This window comes from Felis catus, chromosome B1 (genome assembly GCF_018350175.1).
Source record: "Felis catus isolate Fca126 chromosome B1, F.catus_Fca126_mat1.0, whole genome shotgun sequence".
Lineage (NCBI taxonomy): Eukaryota > Metazoa > Chordata > Mammalia > Carnivora > Felidae > Felis > Felis catus.
In genome coordinates, this window is record NC_058371.1 from 127,288,670 (window position 1) to 127,314,665 (window position 25,996).

Below are 25,996 nucleotides of genomic sequence, written 5' to 3' on the forward strand. Positions count from 1 at the left end.
AAAAGCCCAATTAACTACAACTATGGAATAAATAATCCTTTTCTCAACTACATGGTTCATGGTAAGTATCCATTAGACTTTTCATAAACCCTGGCATTTCCTTCATTCTATTATGCTTTCCATCCTACTTCTAAATTAGTAAAAACAACGGTGTGCCTCTTTGCTTAGAAGTATCTCTTCTAGGGGCACCTGGGTGGCTCAGTTGGTTGAGCGTCTGACTTTAGCTCAGGTCATGATCTCACAGCTCGTGAGTCAGAGCCCCGTGTCAGGCTCTGTGCTGATAGTTTGCAGGCTGGAGTCTGCTTGGGTTTCTGTATCTCCCTCTCACTCTGCCCCAACCCACTCACATTCTGTCTCTGTCTCTCTAAAAAATAAATAAACATTAATTTTTTTAAAGTATCTCTTCTATTTGTTCCTTCCTCCTCATTCTCCATTGCCCAGTTATGAACTATGCCTTCCTTGTCGCATGCTTCCAGGTTTGCTCTAGTTTTGTCAATCCTAATCCATCCTTCAGCTCAAAACTAGATTAACCCTGCCTTAAATACCCCTGCTTCATTTTCTCCCGGGCTCTAGAATGGGCTATAGGTTTTCACAGCTGCTTGTGGTCTACAATACGACTTCCAAACTTCGAATTTCCTTTCAAATTAACTTGCTGCCCTTGTTGCTTCTCAACATATTCTCCTCTCTTCTACTTCTACCCTGTTGTCTTCATCATTTCTCCAAGAATTATCTATGTTTTCCTTTCAGCTTAACTATTCTCTACTAATCCTTCAAGGTCAAATTCAGAGCTCACCTTTTCTGGAGAACTTCCATTCATGTTTCCTTTGATTAACTCTTCATTCTGTATAGTATTCAATTCTTTCAATATCTCAGCTACACAACTTAGTGCAATATAAAGATGCAATACTGATACTGTATATATGTAAATGTCAGCACACAGTTCTAGAAATGTCTCTATTGTTCATTGTTTCATGTGCATGGGCCATGAATCTCCAACTAGACTGTAAGTGTCTTCCAGGTAAGATCTCTACAGCATAACTGATTTCCAGTTTGTTCCCCTTAGAATCTACTCATCAATAAAGGTGTTTTAACTGATTAATCATTTTTTATACATAAGTACTTTACCTCCTAATTTATTCTTATTTCATTTTTGTCATTTTGATGTTTTCAGAGCCATAAGGGGCCACTAGTAGGTTGTATGTTTGGTCATAATTATTTACTTCTTTCTTCCCTTTATGTGAAGTACAGTTCCCCACCCCCATCGATTCTGGGCTTGGCCATGAGACTCTTTTTCTTGAGTGGTTTGTGGCAGATGTGGTATATGCCACAACCAATTAAAAAGCACAAGCAGCACTGCAGGTTTCTGGCAGCCCCTTCTGCAACTTCTCATTGCTGTGAAAACAGGTTGTCCCAGATAGGGCCACGTCTCCAACCTGGCCCTGGAATGAGAAGTTGCCCTGCAGCCCGCTGCAGACCTTCACCCAATCACAGCCTTATGTTTCATGAATGCAAAAAGTCACTGGTACTCTGGGGCTTGTTTATTACACAGAAAAGCTGTCTAACACAGACCTTGGAGTTTGTCAAACTTCCTCTTCTGTAGATAAGGAGAGAGGTCTAGATTTTTTGTCAGCTGATGGGAGAGTTTGGACATCAATTCTGGACTCCTGACTTAATTTTGTTTTTGTTTTTGTTTTTTTAATGAAAATACCTAGCTTTTTGTTATCCTAAAATCTGGAGGACTGCAACCCAAATAATTTGAAATTTGGGGCCATAGTACTACCTGGTACTGCCCTCTTGGTCTGGCATTGGTTTTTAGAAAATAGGTAGCAAAATATCTAGAAAATAAACAAAATACAGTATCAATGTCAAATGAAATATACTTCTACCCAAAAGCTACTGCAATCTCTTAGGTCCACACTTGTTTGATAGTAGATAGAATGAAATGCAGTGATCTTTGGGAGTGCCTCTCAGGCCCAGGTCTTTTAATACACACTGTTAATCTAAAAATACACATTTCAAAATCTTTTCTTTTAAAAAAAATTTATAAAAGAAAACTTGAATTTGAGGATGAATATAATTTCTTAATTTACCATCTCCTTAATTCCGTGACAAAGTCTCATATACTTTGATGCCAATTGAGGGAGTCTAAAATTCTTATTCTTTTCCTTTGTGAAATTCAGATGGAAAGATCCTATCATTATGTGCTTCAGTACATCAGACTGGTCCTAAGTACATTTAACTTTGTCCTGAAGTTTATTTTATGGTTTAGTATTCATAGGAATGAATTCATTTTGCTACAACACTTAGTCCTTAAAAATTCAGAGACTAAACTGCTAATTAAGTTCTAAAAAAATTATTAACATACTGCTTTCTTTTGCATATCAATTTTTAAAGAGTAAAACCAGTCATATGCAGCAATATTTCTCCCTTTTTATGGAAAAAATAATACATCAGTACATGCTTTAGGAAATGAATGTGTCATTTAATAACATTTATAACTACCTTTTATTATTGTTGTTTATTATGCTTTTCCAAACAAAGAAAACACAATGTAATAAAACTAAATGGGTAATCAAGTAGATTTTCTTTTTCTATTTTTTTGTCTCTCCTTATTTGGACCACACACAAATCTTACCTTTGCGAAAAAACATCCCTGTAAGGACTGCCATGTTGCAATGCAATTCCATATCCCCGATCAGCAACGGTGTTTCCAATGGTGTAAAATGAACAATCTGGGTCATTGATAGCCACATATTCCAATACAGCTGCATCCCATACAAACGCATAATTTCCATATTTTACCTGTGAAAATATGGAGAATAAAAGCAGAAAATAGGATTTAAGTTTGGAATTTTAAGTTATACAGACAAGGTAAAAAATATTACATTTGTGTATATTTAGTTGTATAAAAACATGGTAGGACCTATATTTCTACATACATATTCTGAATGAGAATTTGGCTTTTGGCTAATTTAAAGCTCTGTTCTCTTGGAAATGAGATAAAGTTAGAATGTTGTTTATGTTTCCAGGCAACATAGCTTATAGTAGTAAATCTCATCTGGACTGGGAAAACAATAAATATATGAAAAGAAGCCAGTCTTTGAGCTTCTCTGAGTACAGTAATTCTTGTAATTGGACTTGTCTCTTTGGGGACCTGGAAGTTACACTTTTTTAGTTATTACGACAGATATTGGCTTCTAACATGAGGTTATTAGGCTTCCTAGCCAGGTAGGTTTTTCTACTCACTCGATATAGGTATTGTCTCCTTGCATGTGATCTATATTCTATCTTTTTAAATGTGTTTTATTTTATTTTTGAGAGAGAGAGAAAGACAGAGTGTGAGTGGAGTAGGACAGAGAGAGAGGGAGACACAGAATGCAAAGCAGTCTCCAGGCTCAGAGCCGTCAGTGCAGAGCCTGATGTGGGGCTCCCACTCAGGAACCCTGAGATCATGACCTGAGCCAAGTCCAAGGCTTAACCGACTGAGTCACCCAGGTGCCCCTGCATGTGACCTATATTCTAAATGAATGTTGTAAATCAAACTCTCACTGAAGAAAAATAATTAACACTATCCTGCTGGCAAGACATATTTCCTATCTTATGTTATTCTAAGTTATCTGTTGCCAAGTGTGGTCTATGGAAATTTTGCAGCTGGACTTAAATGAAACCCTTTTGTTGGGCATTGAAATGAGGAAAAAATAATTATACAATCTTCCCTCTCATCATTTAGGGAACATAACTTGATCCTGGGTTGTTTACAACACCTTTTAGTGATTATCTTTTTTGTATAAGTGTGACTTTTCCCCTAAATTACAAATTTATCAAAAATAAAAGGCAACCTTAATAAAATTAATTTAAAAATTATGTATAAATATAGAATTTAAGTCACAAAATAAACAGAACTAATAATTAAATCAAATATTCAGCTGGTTTGTTTGTTTAGAAAGCAATTTCTTGGTAAATCTGCCTAGGGAAAAAGAGAACTTTTACATATAAATACAGATAGAGGAAGTGGTATCAGCAACATGAAGGAATAGGAGGTCTTCTCATAGAAACAACAATTTGGCAGCCATCCATGAACAAAGTAGCTTTGTGGGAGCTTTGGGATCCTTGTTGTGTAACTGTGACAGAATCTAAGACTGAATAATACTTTCAGGAGACAGGGCTGTTCTCAGTGATTGGCTAACCAACTGTTGTCCTGTCTACATTCCTGAAAGCAGCCTATCCCCTTGAGGACTTAACTCCAGTACTACAAAGGTAGAAGACAAAGATGCCCATTCTCACCACTTCTATTCAACATAGTACTAGAAGTCTTAGCCAAAGCAATTATACAGGAAAAAGAAATAAAAATATCCAAACCAGAAAGGAAGAAGTCAAAATATCTCTGTCTGCAGATGATAAGATCATATATGTAGAAAATCTTAAAGACTAAACAAAAAAAGCTGTTAGAACTAATAAAGCAATGCAGTAATGTTGCAGAATACAAAATCAGCATGCAAAAATCAGTGGCAGTTCTATACACAAACAATGAACTCTCTGAAAAAGATATTAAGAAACAATGACATTTATAATAGCAATGAGAATAACAGAATACTTAGGAAGAAATGTAACCAAAGAAGTAAAATATTTATATGCTGAAAGTTATAAAACAGTGAGGAAGGAAATTAAAGAAGACATAGATTAATGGGAAGAAATCTTGTGTTTGTGTATTAGAAGAATTAACATTGTTAAAATGCCCATACTACCCAAAGTGATCTACAGATTTAATGCAATCCCTATGAAAACTCCAATGGCATTCTTTTTTTTCCAATGGAATTATTTACAGGAATAGAAAAAACAATCCTAAAATTGACATGTAACCACAAAGACCCCAAATAGTTAAAGCAATCTTGAGCAAGAAGAACAAAGCTGGAGGCATCATGCTTTCTGATTTCAAAATATGTTACAAAGCTACAGTAATCAAAATAATATGATAGTGGCATTAAAACAATTAGATCAATGGAACAGAACAGAAATTTCAGAAATAAATCTATACATTTACAGTCAATTGATGGTCTATAAGAGTTCCAAGAACATCCAATGAGGAAAGGATAGCCTGTTCAATAACTGGTGATAGGAAAATTGGATAGTCACATGCAGAAGAATGAAATTGGACCTCTATCTCACACCATATACAAAAATCAACACAAAATGGATTAAAAACTTAAATGTAAGACCTAAAACTTAAAACTCATGGAAGGAAACATAGGAAGAAAGTGTCTTAACAGTAACCTGGGCAGTGATTTTTGGATATGAGACAACCAAAAGCCAGGCAACAAATGCAAAATTAGATGATTGAGATTGTATCAAATTAGAAAGCTTCTGTATATATAATGAAATAATTAACTGAGTGACAAAAGCAAGCTACAGAATAGAACAAAATATTTGCAAACCACATATCTGATAAGGGATTCATATCTAAAATACATAAGGAACTCCTACAACTCAAAAATGGCAAAAAAAAAAATAATAACCTGATTGAAAGATGGGAAAAGGACATTTCTCAAAAGAAGATATATGAAAGGCCAAAAGATATATGAAAATGTGCTCAACATCGTTGGTCATCAGGTCATCAGGAAAATTCAAATAAAAACCACAATGAAATATCATCTCAAACCTGTTAGAATGTCTATTACCAAAAAGACATAAGATAACAAGTATTGGTGAGGATATGGACAAAAGGGAATTCTTGTACACTGTTGGTGGGAATGTAAATTGGTACAGATATTATAGAGGTTCTTCCACAGACTAAAAGTAGAACTATAATATAATCCAACAATCTCAATTCTGGGTATTTATCTAAAGGAAGTGAAACCAGTATCTCAAAGAGATATCTGCACTTCCATGTTCATTGCAATATTATGCACAATAGCCAAGATATAACAAGAACCTAAATGTCTGTCAAGAGAGGAATGGATAAAAAATATACAATGAAATATTATTCATCCTTATAAAAGAAGAATACTCTGACATATGTAGCAACATGGATGGACCCAGAGGACATTACGCTATGTAAAATAAGTCAGACACAGAAAGACAAATACTGCATGACCTCATATTTATTTAGAATCTAAAATAGTTGAATTTACAGAAGCACAGAGTAGAATGGTGGTTGCCAGAGGTTGGGGGTGGGAGATAGGGAAAATGAAGAGATGTTGGCAAAAGGACACAAGTTCCACTATGCAAGATCAGTAAGTTCTGGAGGTTTAATGTATAGCATGGTGACTATAGTACAGAACCTGGTGAGTGCATGGTGAATATAGTTTATTGTGTACTTGAAATTTACTAAAAGGATAATTCTTAACTATTCTTATGACAAGCAAAAATAAAGGCAATGATTTGAGGTGATGGCTATGTTATAGCTTTATTGTGGTGATCACTTTACAATGCATATATGTATCAAAACATCAAGTTGTACACATCAAAAATATAGTACAGCTTTGTGGTCAACTATACCTCAATAAAGCCAAAAAATACAGATAGTTAAAAACTGGAAATGAAATAAGTTATTTATATGGAGTAAAAAATAGTATGCAATATTCTACAGGAATAAAATTAAAATATCGATAACTTTGATAATTTCCTGGGAAAAGAGAAATTATCAAATTTTCTCAAAAGTAGTAATTTTACTAGCACAGAGAAAGAGCTAAATAAAGTTGATACTAAAATATGAGAAACAGCCATAAATTTGAGTGTTTTTTTCCTCCCTAAAATATCAGCAAAATGATTTTAATGGTATAATAAAAGAATAATGTATTATTAAACAGGAAAAAGTAACACTGATTCAGTATTTGGAAGGTTACTAGGATAATGTATCTTACAAATGAGGCTTTATCAAATTTTTAAATAATCTTTAAAAGACACCAAAAGACATTTGACCAAATTGAAAACCATTATCATTTATCTACATTCCTACCTACCTAATAAAGTAAGAACAGAAAGATTCTTGCTTAACAAGGCATAGAATAACTACTTCAAACTACCCCCAAAATTAACATAGTTGTTATTATTATAGCCTATGAAATAAGTAAGGAAGCAAAAATCTGATCAAGTATCCCAACAAAATTATCATTATTTGATGACATAGTTATGAAACCCATGAGAATCACATGAAAAAATATTAGAAAAATAAAGATTTCAACAAAGAGATTGGTTATAAATAAATATACACAAATCAGTTGCTTTTCTATTATTATGTCAATTAAGAGAGAAGACATAATTTTAGTAAAAATATCCTTTTACAGTAAATATAAATGCTTAGGAATAAATTTAACAACAAATGAAAAGGGACTATATAAAGAAAACTTCAGCACTTGATTGAAATAGACTTGAACTTGTTTCTAGATAAGACATAACATATTCCAAAAAGAATAGACATATAATTGCAAAATAAATGCCGATTTTACTCAGTATTTTTGATATTTAATGAAATCTAAATAAAATGTCAAAAGAATGTCTTAGGACTAATTAAAATCTTTGCATATTTACTTGGAAGAAATCAGATGAGAATAGCAAAGAAATTAAAAAAAAATTTTTTTTAACGTTTATTCATTTTTGAGAGAGAGAGACAGAGACAGAGAGACAGAGTGTGAGGGCAGGGAGGGGCAGGGAGAGAGAGGGTGACACAGAATCCGAAGCAGTCCAGGTCTGAGCTGTCAGCACAGAGCCTGACACAGGGCTTGAAACCCATGAACTGTGAGATCATGATCTGAGTTGATGTCGGATGATTAATCTACTGAGCCACCCAGGCGCCCCACAAAGAAATTTTGAAAATAAAAAGTGATTGGAGGGACACCTGAGTGGCTCAGTTGGTTAAGCATGAACTCTTGATTTTGGCTCAGGTCATGATCTCACGGTTTGTGAGACTGAGCCTTGTGTTGGGTTCGGCACTGACAGTGTCAGGCTTGCTTGGGATTCCTTCTCTCCCTCTCTGCCTCTCTCCCCTGCACTCTCTCTCTCTCCTCTTTCTCTCTCAAAATAAATAAATAAACTTAAAAAAATGATTGGAGACTTAGAACATCAAGTAGTAAAATATGTAATAAAGTTTAAAGATAAAATAGCATGGGATTTGTTTGAGAATAAAAAATCAGTGGAATAGACAAAAAACATACAAAACTAATAAAAGTATGTAAATATTATATACAGACTGTATTACAAAGGTCATAATTCAAATCAGTGTGGAAATATGAAATATTTTTAAAATGGTAGTGAAACAGGTGATTATTTCAAAAAGGTCAATATTAGAGTACTATGTAACACCAAAATAAAAATAAATTACTATAGTATAACAAACTAATTATAATGAAAAAAGAATTTAAGTTAAAAAAAGCCCACAAAGCTAGAAAACATTTAAGAATATATTTTTCTTATATTGGAAAAATGAAATATCTAAATATAAAAGGAATAAAATATAAGTAAATATTTGATACATTTAATTACTGCATTTTTAATATATTTGCTTAGACCAAGTCAACATTAGATATTTAATACAAAGTGTTTCATGAAATATGGTCTAAAACCTATAGGCCTATTTACTGTGCTCAGTGAATACTTACCATCTTTTGTTGGGGTGAACCCCAACCAAACTATGAGATGATGAAATAGAGATAAAAATTCTTTCCTTGAAAAAATTATTCAATGCAATAATTCAATTCAATTTAATTCAATCTTCACAATTTAAATTTAAATTAAAAAAATTTTAAATGTTTATTTATTTTTGAAAGAGAGATCGCAAGCAGGGGAAGGGCAGAGAGAGACGGAGACAGAGAACCCAAAGCAGGCTTCACGCTCTGAGCTGTCAGCACAGAGCCCGATGTGGGGCTCAAACTCACAAACTGTGGGATCATGACCTGAGCCAAAGTCAGACGCTTAACCGACTAAGCCACCCAGCCACCCCTAAATACACTTTTTTAAATGAAAAATGGGTAATATAATCAGGAAAGGTTTTATATATATAAGGTTTGATGTACTTATAAAAACTAACAGATTCTTGGAGTGTTGGTATGAGAAAGGGGGAAATACTTGGTTAGATTTCCTCTACACTGATTATTCATATCTTCAGTCTTATACCATATATACTCACAGGCAGGATTATACTCATGTCCCACAGCCCTTCCTCCCCTTTTCTGATCTTTTGCAAAAATAATTTTCCCTCTACTCTTTGGAGTTCTTAGGTGAGACCCCTGTAATAAAAGACAGATGAACAAGAGGAAAACAAAAAGAAGTTTATCAACATGTCATATCTCATGTATACATGAGAGATACTCTGGGAAAAATGAGTCCCTCAAAAAGGTGATTTTAGAATTCAGCTATCTAAACTGGAAAGGAGAGGGGGGAAGCAAGCTTTTTATGAGAGAGTAATCATATTTATGAAAGGTGAATGGTCTTTTGTAGAATAGAGGAGAAGTGTGATCTTTTATGACAAAGTTTGTCTAGATATGGTGTTCACTTCTAGTTACTTCTCCTGTGATGTGAGTCATTCCCTGTTGATGAAATCCCAGGGAGGGGATTTATGACACTTGAGTTCTTTTCTGAGAATTTATCTTTAGGTAAATAAGGGTTGTTTAGAGAAAGCTCCTCCCTGCGTTTGCTGTTTTTCAAGTGCTTACAGCTCAAAATCATCAATATACTAAGGTAGTATATTTTGGGGTGGCATATTCTGTTACCTTTAATTACCAACTTTCATATCTACTTTTAGCTCACTAGGTCTAAACATACAAGTAACAGAGATAGCAGTGACCCTGAAGCCTCCTCTAACAAGCTACTTTGATTTCTGCTTTTCTCTTCTTGCAAACAGCCACTCTGGCCTCCTAGATTTCCTTGCACTTCTTTATAACTCTCAAGGGACCTCCCCAGTTGGGGACATATTGCTTTGCTATTAGAAAAGTGTTCTAGCATGGCTGTTACTGCTTTGTGAACTGTAAAGCTCGAATTAAATGTATATTAACATTATCATTGCCATATATACGTGTTTCTAATAATTCTAATGTTACAAAGCACCATGAATTCATTTTTAAAGAGAACCATTAAAACAGTATGATTATAGCCTGTAGCAATACCAGTGAAATGTTGTGTAGTAACCCAAACCATTTTAGCTTTTAAAAATATCCTTTTTTTTTTCATCTACTAAAACATAAAATCATTGTCCTTTGGATGGTTTTTTACCACTAGGTTAAAGCTGTCTAGAAAATATGCATCAACAAAACCTAAAGTCACTGTTCAACAGGATAACAATGGAAGGTTTGAAAATTTTCAGTCCATCTGACTAGGTGATGGGATATTAAAAATTTCAACTAGTCTTGGGGTGCCTGGGTGGCTCAGTCAGCTGAGTGTCCGACTTGGGCTCAGGTCATGATCTCGTGGTTCATGAGCTCAAACCCCACATTGGGCTCTGTGCTGACAGCTCAGAGCCTGGAGTCTCCTTCAGTTTCTGTAACTCCCTATCTCTATGCCCCTCCCCCACTCACACTCTGTCTCTCTCTCAAAAATAAACATTAAAAAAATCTAAAACAATTTCAACTAGTCTTTGCTCTTGAAGTCATATTTCGATAAGCAGCTACACTGTAGGCCATTGACTTATTTACCAGTGGATTCCATGCCAAGTGAGTGCTTCATACAAGTTTAAACAGAGGGCAAAGTGCATCCAGAAGCTTTATGTCATCAAATTCCAGGCCCCATTTATGCTACAGGGAAAAGAAACCAAAATGGCATCTACCTCCAATATTGTCAATCTCTGGTCCCTAAAATAGAGATACCAGAATGCTGTGGGGATTAATGGAAGGTGGTAGCTGCTAATGCTCGACACCTGTGTCCTTATAGTGGCGCTGAGATACCAATAGTCTTGATGGATTTCTCATTGTTGAGATGAAACAAGGCTTAATTTCATTCCATAGTATGATTAAAGTAATATTTCTTTGAATCCCGCTTTACTCATAATCATTATGCATTAACTTGAAGATTTTGAAGGGATCTGTAAGAAATACAAAGGTAAGACTTGGGCTCTTGCCTTCAAGCTGCTTACAACTCAGTAGTGGAGATAAGTCAAGTACTACTCGTAACACAAAGCTTATGATGGTATGTACCATAAACAAAGCTTAAAATGTTAAAGTGATTTAAAGAAAGGGAAATTGACTTTCACTGAGGTAATCAGGGCAGCCTGCTTAAATATTCTGGTAACTGAATTTGTTGTACAAGAAAACCCCAAATATTTAAGTTCCTTATGTTTAGTGCCTGATTAAACACAGATACTCTTTGGAAACCAGTTTTTGTTCATGCACACTTTTTGAACGTTCTAGTTTTCGCAATTTTCTATCCATCAGGTGAAGAACTATAAATATTCAATGTTATTTTCTCAAATATTTGCATTTCTTGCCAAGTAAATTGAAGGATGGGAAAAATGTATTTTCAAAACCTGCACCTGTGCTTCTCATCATGTTTTGGATTATGGCATATTTCTTTTCTTCTGTAGAATCCTCTTGTCCTGAATGCCCCAGGTTTGAATCCTCTACTGTGACCTAATGCTAAAAGCACTTTTCTTTTCAATTCATTAGGCAGACATCTCCTATAATAACTGCAGAAGTCCACACAATAAGCAAATAGACTTTCACTACCAGTTATCCCAATGACTTTGGTTTTAACTGGGAAGCCATATTCTTTCTCACACAAATCTTTAACTGAGAAAATTTCTTAAAAGTGCACTTCAAAATGTATAGCTACAGAGATACATCAATGATAATCTTTTTTTTTACTAAAAAAATCAATGGGACAATTATGGAAAGATGACATTTAAACCAAAGTGTAAGATGAGATATCCCTTCACTGAAGGGATATCTGTCCTCTGATGTCTTCCTCATTTATAAAGAATTTTTTCCATTCTTAAAAAATGCCCTTTACACACAAGTTTATTTGTTCTTCCCAATACTGTGAGGCTGCTGATATTATGATGCCTAACTCAGATGTGGTAATGGAACTTGTTCTAAGTGTTATCAATGACTAGATTTGAAACTTCAGCTCAAGGTCATCTTTTTTCCACTACACTAAAGATCAGTTTCTGGGAGATACTTGCTATAGGAATTTAAAAATATGTGAGATATGGTAGCCTTTGCCTTCAAGGCAAAGCCTACCTAGTTTGAAAAATAATATTTATACAAATAAAAATAATGCACCATAGTATAAAGCAAGAGCCATGAAAAGAATGCAACTTGTTTAATGCTATATGATCACACTATTAAGATAAATAAAAGTTAAGCTTTTAAAAAACAGCTGGCCTATTACTCAGCCATACAAAAGAATGAAATCTTACCATTTGCGATGACATGGATGGAGCTAGAGAGCATTATGCCAAGTAAAATAAGTCAGTCAGAGAAAGACAAGTATCATATGATTTCATTCATATATGGGATTTAAGAAACAAAACAGATGAACACGGGGAAGAGAAAAAAAGGTAAACCACAAAGTTTATTTACTTACTTTTGAGAGAGAGGGAATGAGTGGGGGAGGGGCAGATAGAGAGGGAGAGGGGGATCCCAAACAGGCTCTTTGATGTGGGGTTCATGCGGGGGGCTCGAACTCATGGACTGTGAGATCATGACCTGAGCCCAAATCAAGAGCTGCATGCTTAATTGACTGAGTTACCCAGCACCCAAACAGACTCTTAACCATAGAGAACAAACTGGGCGTTGCTGGGGGGGAAGTGGGTAGGAAGATATGTTAAACAGTGATTGGGATTAAGGAGGGCACTTGTGATGAGCACTTGGTCTTGCATGTAAGTGGTGAGTCATGAAATCCTACACCTGAAACTAATATTACAATACTATATGTTAACTAACTGGAATGTAAATGAAAACTTGAAAGAAAAAAAACATAAAAATTCTCAACTACAAAGAATTATTGGGATGAATGAATATCTGGTTTATATGATTTTGGACGATTGAAGCCTGTTGATTTTGTAGTTATTGCTATCTAAGTATTTCAGGTTTTCAGGATTAAAACCAAAGCAGAGCTTTTTAAAATTAAAATAAAGGCTGCAGGATGGAAACTTATTATTTTTCCTCACAAAATAAAAACCCAAAGGCCCGAGAACAAACTGGGAGAAATAAATTCTAGCTTTGCACACCAAGCTAACTTCTTTACAATTTAAACTAATGGTCAGTAGGGGATAAAGTGATTGTGAATTACAGGCGCAAAGAGTTATGATTAACCCAGAATCGATCTACGGTGGTCCTTATAATTCATTGCCCACATAAGTCCTTAAGATGGGATGGCTTTAATATTTATGACATATGGTTCTAGGTGGTGGCCTCTCCCACTTTGAACAAATTAATAATTTAGCATCATTCATCATTTCGTCTGAATTTATCTAGCAAAATAAATCATGCCCAAGTCCATATTTTAGTGCTTAAGACTCACTTTTAAAATATATATGGCTTTGTTTACTGCTGCCTTAATTGTTGGCCTCCTATATTTTACCTGCTATTATTTTGAAATTTGAATTTGTGCTCCAAGATAGTCATCACAGGGAATAGATTTTCACAAGGAAGATATGAATGTGTTTAAAATAGATATCAGCTATTTAGAAAATACCCTTTTTTAACCTGGAAAAGAAGTAGAGTATTTACTTATAAATTTTATCTTTGCCTCTCTTTTTTGAGCCCATTGGAATACTAATTTTTTCAAGTTTATTAAAGCATTCTGGGAATGTGAAAAACTAAGCACAGCTAACTTTTCCACTGACAACTTTCTCTTGAAACAAATGGCTACTAGGGTCTAGAAGACAGAAGGGTAGTAAGGCCTGGAGTTCTGGATAATTCTGTGTGGGGCAAAGACTAAGAAATCTCTCCTTCAGGCAGGGTGAGTACCTGAGAAAACCAGCAGAACCGCCAGGGAAGGCAATGAAGAAACCAAGTTTGGGGCAATGCTTTTCTCACAATTTGGATTTCAAATCTTCCTGCTCTCTTTCCTTAGATATTTGTCCCCATGAATATGCCTGTTCTGCTGCCTTTATTTAAAAAGATTTTTTTAAATGTTTATTTATTTCTTAGAGAGAGACAGAGATGGAGCACGAGTAGGGGAGGAGCAGAGATAGAAGGAGACAGAATCCAAAGCAGGCTCCAGGCTCTGAGCTGTCAGCACAGAGCCTAATGTGGGGCTGGAACTCACAAACTGTAAGATCATGACCTGAGCCAAAGTCAGACACCCAACCGACTGAGCCACCCAGGCGCCCCTGTTCTGCTGCCTTTAAATTAGTCAGGAAGGAGTTGAATAAGTGGACACAGATCTGCCCTCATGGAGCTGGGACACAGCAGAAGACTGGAGAGCCCCAGCTTCCTCCAGGTCCCTCAGCAGGGAGATTTGTGAATCACTTTCTTCTATACTACGGTCTATACTTCGGTCTATAAGGAGAGTGACATTTCAACTTCTGTAGCAAGACGGACAATCCTTAGAATAATCCAACAATCAGATTTGAGTCCTCATAAACTGATAAAGAAAAAAGACAACCCATAGGGCAAGTGCCACATTTAGAGAGGGGAAGATGAACCTGAACAAGAAGAACACATTCTGGGACAAGAGCATTTTGGTACTAGTAAGAATCCAATTTTAAAAGAAAAATAAGCAGGGTATTTAACCAGATTCAATTGTGAGCCTAAAAAGATCTATGTGGCTATAAACTAACAAACAAACCTCAATTTCTCAACCAAAAAATTGAACAGATGAATTGAAGGAGAAAATGCTCATTGGTCCTACAGGCTCAAATGGAAGGACTAGGATGACAACTGTCTCAGTTGGCCTGTGATATCCCAGTTGTAGCAATGGAAGCTCTACATCAAGGGGAACTTCTTGTGGGGCTGGGGGGGGGAGTACAGGTTTTTGGTAATGATACAGAAGGTTGGGGTACAAAATCCATACCACAGGATAAAAGATAGGGGCTGAAAGTGATGATTTTTGTAGCAGATGGATATGACATGGGTTATTAGGAATTGAGTATGGTGGAAAAGGAAATGACAAAGCATAAAACAGAGACTGTATCTTCCAACTTGGGGATGAGGCAAACCAAAAGTTTTTGTGTCTTCCAAAAGGCACCAATGCTCAGCTGAAGAGAGCAACTGCTAAATTAGTTTGGGCATAGCACAAGAACAAACACACATTATCGGATTGTTCTCCTCATAGCTCTCTGAAATGGGGTAAAGCTAGATTCCCTGATTCTGAGGTTGCAAATAAAATGTGCTGTGGTAAGCAAAAGGAGGAAATTTTGATAATAGATCTGCTGAGACTCTGTAGTATAGACTGACTCTTTTGGACTTTACCTGAATGATCATGTTTTCTACAGTAAAGTTAGGAGTCACATAATGTCAACAATAAAAATAATCACCCTAGCTCTTAGGTATTTTGATTTAAACAGTGTAATGTCAAATTGTTTTCCTAATTTCTATGAATATGTTAATAAAACTGCATAAAAAAAAACAAAACTTGACCGATAATTTGTCCAAAGACAATCTACAAAGAAATGTAAACTTCATCAAATTTGATTCCATAGCTAAACTTCTTATCAAAGAAAATTAAAAGATCCTACCTGCGAAATATTCTGTATACCATGTATACGACACTGAAAAAAGGGACATGGTTTGCTTACCTGAGATAGTGAAGCTTTCATTATTTAAAATTTTTATCATTTTTTTGTTTTGTCAAAATGTGAGAAGCACTCAGGAGATTTTACTTAATAGAAATGGAAAGAGATGGCTTTCTTAGACATTTGCCTACAAGGTGGCTATTAATTTTTCAAATATAGATGGCCATAAAGTCGCATATTCTAAGTGTGAAACAAGAATGTTCTCTAGTTGGGAAATACATTGAGGATAACAATGAAGAAAAAGATGACCATAAAAGAGAAATTTCTATGCTGCTTTTCCCAAAACTGTTTGATGATTTTTTTTTTGAAGAAACCATAGTGTGCTTGGAAAAAGATGAACTGACTACACCTGAGTTGTTCAATTTTATGTGGAGATTATGACAAAAAGCTGCAGAGAAAAAATGACACATTTTTTGAAATAAGATTACTTCATAATGATAATAATAATAAAAGGTCACCAGAAAACAGAAAAGGCAGCTAAAACTATAACTTCTGCACAGCATTGATTTCACATGTTCAAAGTACCTCTGTGCTTTAAAATCATTTTGCCAAGAAACAGGACTCTAACTTAGGATAACATTCAGAATGTTTAAAAGTGGTGGACATCTCAGGTAGATTTAGTCTATAGATTTGTAGATGCAAAGTTTATGATTGATAAAAAGCTGGTCTTTTATTTTTAATTCTTTTTATGTTTATTTATTTTTGAGAGAGAGAGAGAGACAGACCTCAAGCCGGGTAGAGGCAGAGAGAGAGGGAAGCACAGAATCTGAAGCAGGTTCCAGGCTCTGAGCTGTCAGCGCAGAGCCCAACATGGGGCCTGAACCCACAAACTGTGAGACCATGACCTGAGCCGAAGGATGATGCTTAACTGACTGAACCACCCAGGCGCCCCAAAAAGCTGGTCTTTTAAAAGCAAGCTTTTAGAATCGAAGTGTATGGAAGGCCAGAATCCAATCCCTACAAGTTAACACACCTGCTATTGCTGATAATTTTTAATTCCTAAGTATTTCATGCTCAAACATTTTTGTTAACAGCATATTTAGATTGATACCATGCCATTGGGATGACACCAGAATCATTATAATGTGGGTTAGATAAGAGCAGATTTGCAAGTCAAAGTGAATTTTATGTTTAGTTATTTTCATTTTACCACTCTATAAAAGGATGTGCTAAAGGTTGCAAGCAATTCAGAGAAGTATTTTTGGAATGGGAAACAGAAAGGGTAAAATCATCACACAGTATCATGTACGGCACTGAAAAAACATATGCCATTGTTGTTACTTAATATAGTTAATGTTTAATTATATGTTTAAATCTACTTATGCTTAATTAGTATTTTTGTATTTGTTTCCCTTTGGAAAGTCTTGCCCTTATGTGTCTTAAATATAGTTAAAAATTTAAATCTCTAATACAGGGTTTAGAAAAGAACAAAAATAACTGCTTTACCAGAGGATCAAAAGAAAACTTAGTAAAATATTGTTATATTTTATCACCTATATCATTTGTTTAACTAGTAACTATCAGTTACTACTATTTGACAGTTAACCTAGTTCTACTGTTTTGTTTAAACAAAGTAATTTTTTAAGTAAGAAATGAATAATCAGAATAATATATAGTCCCAAATAAAGGTCTTTTTTCATGTTTTTATGTTGAAGTAATAATACATCTATATAATTATATTATTATATGTTTTTGGTGTGGTGTAGCTGTGTTATGGGTTGTCTAGAAAGTTGGTAAATATATTAATAAACGTTTTTGGCATACTTAGCTGTCTGTTTGTAATAAATAAAATCAAACCTTTTTCTAACTCCTCCCAAAATAATTTCCAGTTGGATTAATAATTCAAAATAAAATAGTAAAAGCCCTGCAAGAAAAATAGGGGAGCATATGTAATATATGTTAGGAAAGACTTTTTAACCAACATATGGAATATAGAAAGTATATATTTGTATAGCAGACTTTTTTAACATACATTTTATTTTTAAAGGCATTTTAATATGCCTTTGTATAGCTATATATATATATATGTATATATATATATACACATATATATGTGTGTATATATATATATATATATATATATATATATATATATACAAAGTGAAGACCATCAGATTTACAAAAAAAGTTGGAACATGGGGACAAAGAATTAATATTTATAAATATATAGGTGTTCCTCTAATTAAGCATCCTTTATTCTAGCAAAGAATAGAGGATGCAAAAGAAAAATAGATAAAGCATCTGGAAAGGCAATTCTCAATAGAACAAATAGACATGTTCAATGAGCGTATGAACAATACCCAAACTCATTAGTGATTAGGTGAATACAAAATGAAATAACAGGAGGCTACTACTTTATATCTATTGGTCTGACCACATTTAAATATATTGCTGGTGGAGATGCATTGAAAAGTGTATTCTCACACATTGCTAGTGGAAACGGGAAAATGTTATAGTCTTTTTCAAAAGTAACATCTGTTCAAATTAAAAAATATATATATAGATGACTTTTGGCCCAGGAATTCCATTCCCAGCAATATATCTAAGAGAAATAAAAATTTTAGATTAATGCACAAGGATTCTCAGTGTATCATTGTTTCCTTGTGGCACCACATTGGAAACAGTGGTAATGTTCATCAATCGTAAAATGATGACGTGTTCCTGCCATGAAACATTATGGAAATATTAAGAGGAATCTATTAGAGCAATACAAGGTGTCATGTAAGGATTTCTATGATGTACTTGCAGAATGGAAAAAATCAAGGTGAGAAATTATTTATAACATAATCTCATTTTAAAAATCAACAATGACCCCAAATTATATAACTTTGTGGGACTATATATATAAATATTATTATGTTATTAGAAGTTTAGAGAAAAATATGGAAGAATTAATATGTCCTGTTGGTTTTCTTTTGAGGATAGAAAAATAAGGGTTATGGATGGAGGTAGAAGAAGAGAGAAGAATGGGAGAAAGCCAAGCTGAAATGTAAAAGGAAACGGAATGCTCTAAAAATGACATGTGTAGATACATTTATACTTTTATGAGATACATACATGTGTAAATATGTAATTAAAGGAGGGTTTTTTTTAAAGTCAGGTTTATTGAGATCTAATTTATATATATAGTCAAGTTTGCCATTTTTAGGTCTCTAGTAAGAAATACTGAATAAAAACCCTGAATATTTTTGCTTTATGTTTAGAAGTTTTAAATGGCATCATTAACATATATAGTTAAATAACAGTTTTTGAAACCTATGCTGATTTATAAATTTATGGGTACTAGGGCATTCATAATTACATACTCACAATCATTTGCTATCATAACTGACTCATTTCTATTCATTCTGGGGGAGTCATTGACATACACTTAACTTTAAACTAAACAATATGTTGATAAAAAATCAAAATTCTATGTTAATACAAAATGCTAATAGCAGAGGTTTGGAAGAAATCCAACATGCATATGTTAGAATTGCTGGGTCTTGCCAACTTTCTGTCTACATTTCCCTTCCCCAACCACACTTTCTATTGGTGTGTGTGTGTACATATTCTAAAAGAATATTAGGTAGATAAATTACTTTTGAAGCTATATTGTAAAACAAAACAAATCCTAACACATACATCTCAACTTTTATAAGTAGTCAACTTTATCTCTACTTGGGTTTCCTTTTTGTGCTTTTGCTCTTATTTCTTATACATAATTATAGTTTCTTAAATGGCTTATATGCTTTTTTTGCCGTTGGTTCTTTGATATTCATTTTATTTTGTTAGGAATGTTTTCCTATCCACTCGTTTCTTTCGATCTTACTCTGTCCTATATGCTTCAATTTGCCCTAATCCTTTCAGAGTTGGGATTGGTTTAAATGTCACTTATTCATGGAAGTTCTCTTTGACCTTCAGCCTTAGTGTCCCTCCTATATGATGCTATTGCACCTTGTATATAGTCTTAGAACAGCATTTTAGCACACTGGATTATACTTGCCTCTTTTCATTCTGCTCAACCCCATGTAACTGGAAACTCCTAGAAGACTGGGACTGCATTCTTCTTATCCAAGTACCATTGCCTCCCCTGTGCCTAGCCTAGGGTCTAATATTATCAGGAAGAGGCACCTGATACATATTTCTTATTTAAGGAACATTGCTTCATTTCCTTTCTTTTGGTCACTAAGACCACCATACTTTTAACTTCCTATTTCTTCAACAATCACTATATTCCAATTCTCCAACATTGATAAGAAAGACCAAATAAGAACAGAAAGTTGTGACAGCTCAAAATTTCTGCCATGCACAAACAGATCATAGTGTCCTGTTAGGACAAAGGTATGTGAATAAGGAAACATTATTACATTAAAGCATCTTCTGTGAAGTAGAATAGCTCCAGACTCATCAAGTAGAGGTATGATTCAGATATCACTCTTCAGTAGACTGTTTTGAAAGATTGGCAGTGTTTCATATCTTTGTTGTCCAATATGGTAGTCACTAGCCACATATGGCTACTGAGTACTTGAATTGTGGCTACTGTGACCAAAAAACTGAATTTTAAATTTTATTTAATTTTAATCCACTTATATTTAAATAATCATATGGCTAGTGGCTATAATAATGGCATCACTAATTAGAAGTATTTGCTTCTGTGAAAGAGTATGACTTTGCACCCTTCTAGAATCATTAGAGAAACAGCCATTTTTGTTATATAACCATAGATGGCCTTGGATTTCTACTTAACTCTTTTGTATGTATGTATTATGATTCCCAATTACCTCAAGAACACCTTGAGAGGAGATAAGTTTTTCTAGACTCACCGTACAGACAATACTTAACTGAATTAATTGCTTCAAGAAGGAACATTTATATGAAAGTTAAGGGAAAATATCAGCACTTGACTATTGCTTAATACTAAAAAGGCCTGTGTAATGCCACAATCCTCCCTGAAAAACAAAACGGGAAGATTTTCTTATAAAATGAAGTGGAAAATGAGTAAACTAACTCTTAGATTAAGATTTGGTGTTGGTGATACCACTCACTACTCATGGCAGGTTTTAAAATACTAAATTCAGCATTTTCACATTATGACTTTGTCATGTTGTGGCAACATGATGACATTTCAAGATGATGGTAGTTCACAGTCTATTACACATTACAGAAGAGCATTAAAAAGGAATTTATACGGTGATCAGTTGTCACAATTCAGTATCACACCAACTTCTTGGGCCAGCAGTGAGAAAATAAAGGTGTAATATTACAGGCTTATTCCTAATTATTTGGTTACCTAAAAGAGAATAGATGCTTTTTACAAAGAAGCTAGAGAATTAGTTTTTGCATCAATTTGGATAAAATTCTGTAAGTGACTTGAACAGATTGCCATCATAAATGTTTATGGACAGGTCAACAAACGAAGAACACAAATTCTGGTCAGAAATGAAACTGAATCCTAGTAAGCATTTTACAAGAAATACTTTTGAAGTTCCACTAACACCTCAAAAATACAGCCAAAGATCATGTTTTGGTTGGTTTAATCTTATACAGATTCAATTACTGTTCTTTCTTATAGATGAACTTTTGGAAACTATCAGCATGTAAAAATAATTCAGCACTTGGGATTGGTGTTACAGAAATGCCTTAGCTAATAATGGCCCTTAGTTATTAGAGCAGTTTCCAATTTATTTTTATTTTTTATTAAAATTTTTTTAAGGTTTACTTATATTTGAGAGAGAGCATGAGCAGGGGAGCAGCAGAGAGACATGGAGACAAATCCGAAGCAGGCTCCAGGCTCTGAGCTGTCAGCACAGAGTCCAACTTGGGGCTCGAACCCATGAACCGCAAGATCATGACCTGAGCCAAAGTTGGACGCTTAACCGACTGAGCCACCCAGGCGCCCCAGTTTCCAATTTATGAAAAGAGAAAAGAATGATAAAGGAAATAAGCCTGAAGAATAAGAATGAAGAATAAGGCATGAAAATAGGACATGGTCCAGGATACTCACTTATCTATGGTATGACAGTATGATGATAATATGATGTGTGGGGGAGGGCTGAGTCAGGTACTTCCTAAAGTAGGTATATACCCTGTACATACTGTATAATCTATGCTATGCTATATTTAACCCAAATCATTTAATCCAACTCAAACCTTAATCATGCTATATTTAATCCAAATCCAATCAAAATATCAAATACCACAGTGCAACCACCTGTAGCATTTTTATTGACATAAAATTTACATATCATGAAAAGCACAAATTTTAAATGGCTAATTCAGGAAGTTTTGATTAAAATACACTTGTGAATCCACTACCCCTGTTAAGATACAGAATATTTCCATTGCCCTAGAAATTTTCCTTGCCCTCTTCCAGTTAAACTTCACCACTATTTGGATTTCTATCATCATAATAGATTAGTTTTACCAGTTCTTGAAATTCACATAAATGAAACCAAATAGTTGTACCCTTCTGTCTCTGGCTTCTTTTGAACAATACAATGGTTTTGAGATATAGCCACATTGGTTTGTGATCAATAGTTCTTTCCTGAATATTTCTTGTAATATTGTGGCTTGAATAGACCATAATATATTTTCCTATTCCCCTGTTGTTAGATATTTGGGTTGATTCCTGTTTGGAGCTATTACAAATAAAGCTGTTGTAAACATGACTGTATGTCTTTTATGGATGAAAATTTTCATCTCTCCTAGGTAAACACCTAGGACTGGAACTGCTGGCTCATGGGCTAGGTATATGTTTAGTTTAGTAAGAAACTGCCAAATGGATTTTTCAAAGTGGTCTCTAAACAATTTACACTCTAATATCCTGCAAGTTCTATTTGCTCTGCATTCTTGCCAGTATTTGGTGTTGTTAGCCTTTTTAATTGTAGCCATCCTAGCGGATGTGAAATGTAAATCATTGTGGTTTACATTTTCCTGAAGACCAACAATGTTAATTAAGTATATTTTAATGTGTTTATTGGAAATTTGTATATCCTCTTTTATGAAGTAACTGTTTTGAGTCTTTTGCTAACTTTTATTGTGTTGTCTTTCAATTATTGATTTTAGGAGTTCTTCATATGTTGAGATACAAGGTCAGATATGTCTGTATGGCTTGTCTTTTCCTTCTCTTAATATTGTCTTTGACAAGTAGAAATAAATATTTTTATTTTGGTAAAATCCAATACAACAGTTTTATTCGTTGTTAATGGAAACTGTATTTTATCCTGAGATATAGTTTTAATCTTACAAGGGTTTTCTGGAATTTTCAGGAACACTGGATTTGTTTACTTAGCCCTTCTAATTGGCCACATGTAAACTCCAAAATTTGTCTACTCTGTTGTGTATGGCAGCTAAATTATGATGAGCTTTTTTGGCCTTTTATTATATTTTTTTAATTTTTAGTTTTTAATATGAAATTTATTGTCAAATTGGTTCCCATACAACACCCAGTGCTCATCCCAACAGGTACTCTCCTCAACACCCATCACCCACTTTCCCCTTCCTCCCCCCCATCAACCCTCAGTTTATTCTCAGTTTTTAAGTCTCTTAGGGTTTGCCTCCCTCCCTCTCTAACTTTTTTTTCCCCTTCCCCTCCCCCATGGTCTTCTGTTAAGTTTCTCAGGATCCACATAAGAGTGAAAACATACGGTATCTGTCTTTCTCTGTATGACTTAGTTCACTTAGCCTAACACTCTCCAGTTCCATCCACATTGCTACAAAAGGCCATATTTCATTCTTTCTCATTGTCAAGTAGTATTCCATTGTACATATAAACCACAATTTCTTTATCCATTCATCAGTTGATGGACATTTAGGCTCTTTCCATAATTTGGGTATTGTTAAAAGTGCTGCTATAAACATTGGGGTATAAGTGCCGCTATGCATCAGTACTCCTGTATCCCTTGGGTACATTCCTAGCAGTGCTATTTTTGGGTCATAGGGTAGATCTATTTTTAATTTTTTGAGGAACCTCCACACTGTTTTCCAGAGTGGTTGCACCAGTTTGCATTCCCACCAACAGAGCAAGAGGTTTCCCATTTCTCCATATCCTCTCCAGCATCTATAGTCTCCTGATTTGTTCATTTTAGCCACTCTGACTGGCGTGAGGTGATATCTGAGTGTGGTTTTGATTTGTATTTCCCTGATGAGGAGTGACATTGAGCATCTTTTCATATGCCTGTTGGCCATCTGGATGTCTTCATTAGAGAAGAGTCTGTTCATGTCTTCTGTCCATTTCTTCACTGGATTATTTGTTTTTCGGGTGTGGAGTTTGGTGAGCTCTTTATAGATTTTGGATACTAGCCCTTTGTCCAATATCTTTGCAAGTATCTTTTCCCATTCCAGCAGTTGCCTTTTAGTTTTGTTGATTGTTTCCTTTGCAGTGCAGAAGCTTTTTATCTTCATGAGGTCCCAATAGTTCATTTTTGCTTTTAATTTCCTTGCCTTTGGAGATGTGTTGATAAGAAATTGCTGCAGCTGAGGTCAGAGAGGTTTTTTTCCTGCTTTCTCCTCTAGAGTTTTGATGGTTTCCTGTTTCACATTCAGGTCCTTTATCCATTTTGAGTTTATTTTTGTGAATGGTGTAAGAAAGTGGTCTAGTTTCATTCTCCTGCATGTTGCTGTCCAGTTCTCCCAGCACCATTTGTTAAAGAGACTGTCTTTTTTCCATTGGATATTCTTTCCTGCTTTGTCAAAGATTAGTTGGCCATACTTTTGTGGGTCCAATTCTGGAGTCTCTATTCCAATGGTCTATGTGTCTGTTTTTGTGCCAATACCATGCTGTCTTGATGATTACAGGTTTTTAGTAGAGGCTAAAGTCTGGGATTGTGATGCCTCCTGCTTTGGTTTTCTTCTTCAATACTACTTTGGCCATTTGGGGTCTTTTGTGGTTTCATACAAATTTTAGGATTGCTTGTTGTAGCTTCGAGAAGAACGCTGGTGCAATTTTGATTGGGATTGCATTGAATGTGTAGATTTCTTTGGGTAGTATTGACATTTTAACAATATTTATTCTCCCAATCCATGAGCACAGAATGTTTTTCCATTTCTTTGTATCTTCTTCAGTTTCCTTCATAAGCTTTCTATACTTTTCAGCATACAGATCTTTTACATCTTTGGTTAGGTTTATTTTATGATTCTTGGTGCAATTGTGAATGGGATCAGTTTACTTGTCTTCCTGTTGCTTTATTATTAGTGTATGAGAATGCAACTGATTTCTGTACATTAATTTTGTATTCTGCAACTTTGCTGAATTCATGTATCAGTTCTAGCAGACTTTTGGTGGAGTCTATCGGGTTCTCCGTGTATAATATCATGTCATCTGCAAAAAGTGAAAGCTTAACTTCATCTTTGCCAATTTTTGTGCCTTTGTGTTCCTTTTGTTGTCTGATTGCTGATGCTAGAACTTCCAATACTATGTTAAACAACAGCAGTGAGAGTGGACATCCCTGTTGTGTTCCTGATCTCAGGGGGAAAGCTCTGAGTTTTTCCCAATTGAGGATGATATTAGCTGTGGGCTTTTCATGAATGGCTTTTATAATGTTTAAGTATGTTCCTTCTATCCCGACTTTCTCGAGGGTTTTTATTAAGAAAGGATGCTGAATTTTGTCAAATTCTTTTGCTGCATTGATTGACAGGATCATATGGTTCTTATCTGTTCTTTAATTAATGTGATGTATCACATTGATTGATTTGCAAATATTGAACCAGCCCTGCATCCCAGGAATGAATCCCACTTGATCATGGTGAATAATTCTTTTTATATCCTGGTGAATTACATTTGATGGTATCTTGTTGAGAATTTTTGCATCCATATTCATCAGGGATATTGGCCTGTAGTTCTCTTTTTTTACTGGGTCTCTGTCTGGTTTGGGAATCAAAGTAATGCTGGCTTCATAGAGTCTGGAAGTTTTCCTTCCTTTTCTATTTTTTGGAACAGCTTGAGAAGGATAGGTATTATCTCTGCTTTATATGTCTGGTAGAATTCCCCAGGGAAGCCATCTGGTCCTGGACTCTTATTTGTTGGGAGATTTTTGATAACTGATTCAATTTCTTCGCTGGTTATGGGTCTGTTCAAGTTTTCTGTTTCTTCCTGTTTGAATTTTGGAAGTGTGTGGGAGTTTAGGAACTTGTCCATTTCTTCCAGGTTGTCCAGTTTGTTGGCATATAATTTTTCATAATATTCCCTGATAATTGCTTGTATTTCTGAGGGATTGGTGGTAATAATTCCATTTTCATTCATGATTTTATCTATTTGGGTCATCTCCCTTTTCTTTTTGAGAAGCCTGGCTAGAGGTTTATCAATTTTGTTTATTTTAAAAAAAAAAAAAAACAACTCTTGGTTTCATTGAT

General features: G+C 34.7%; 1 protein-coding gene across 2 annotated transcripts in view; it reads right to left on the reverse strand.

The window, feature by feature from the left end:
* GRID2 (glutamate ionotropic receptor delta type subunit 2) overlaps positions 1-25,996 on the reverse strand; it is a 1,434,457-nt gene that overhangs the window by 112,831 nt on the left and 1,295,630 nt on the right. For both annotated transcript variants that reach the window (XM_019829242.2, XM_045056096.1), the window contains exon 14: positions 2,636-2,802. In XM_019829242.2, coding sequence (XP_019684801.1) covers positions 2,636-2,802 — 167 coding nt within the window. The remainder of the gene's footprint in view (positions 1-2,635; positions 2,803-25,996) is intronic.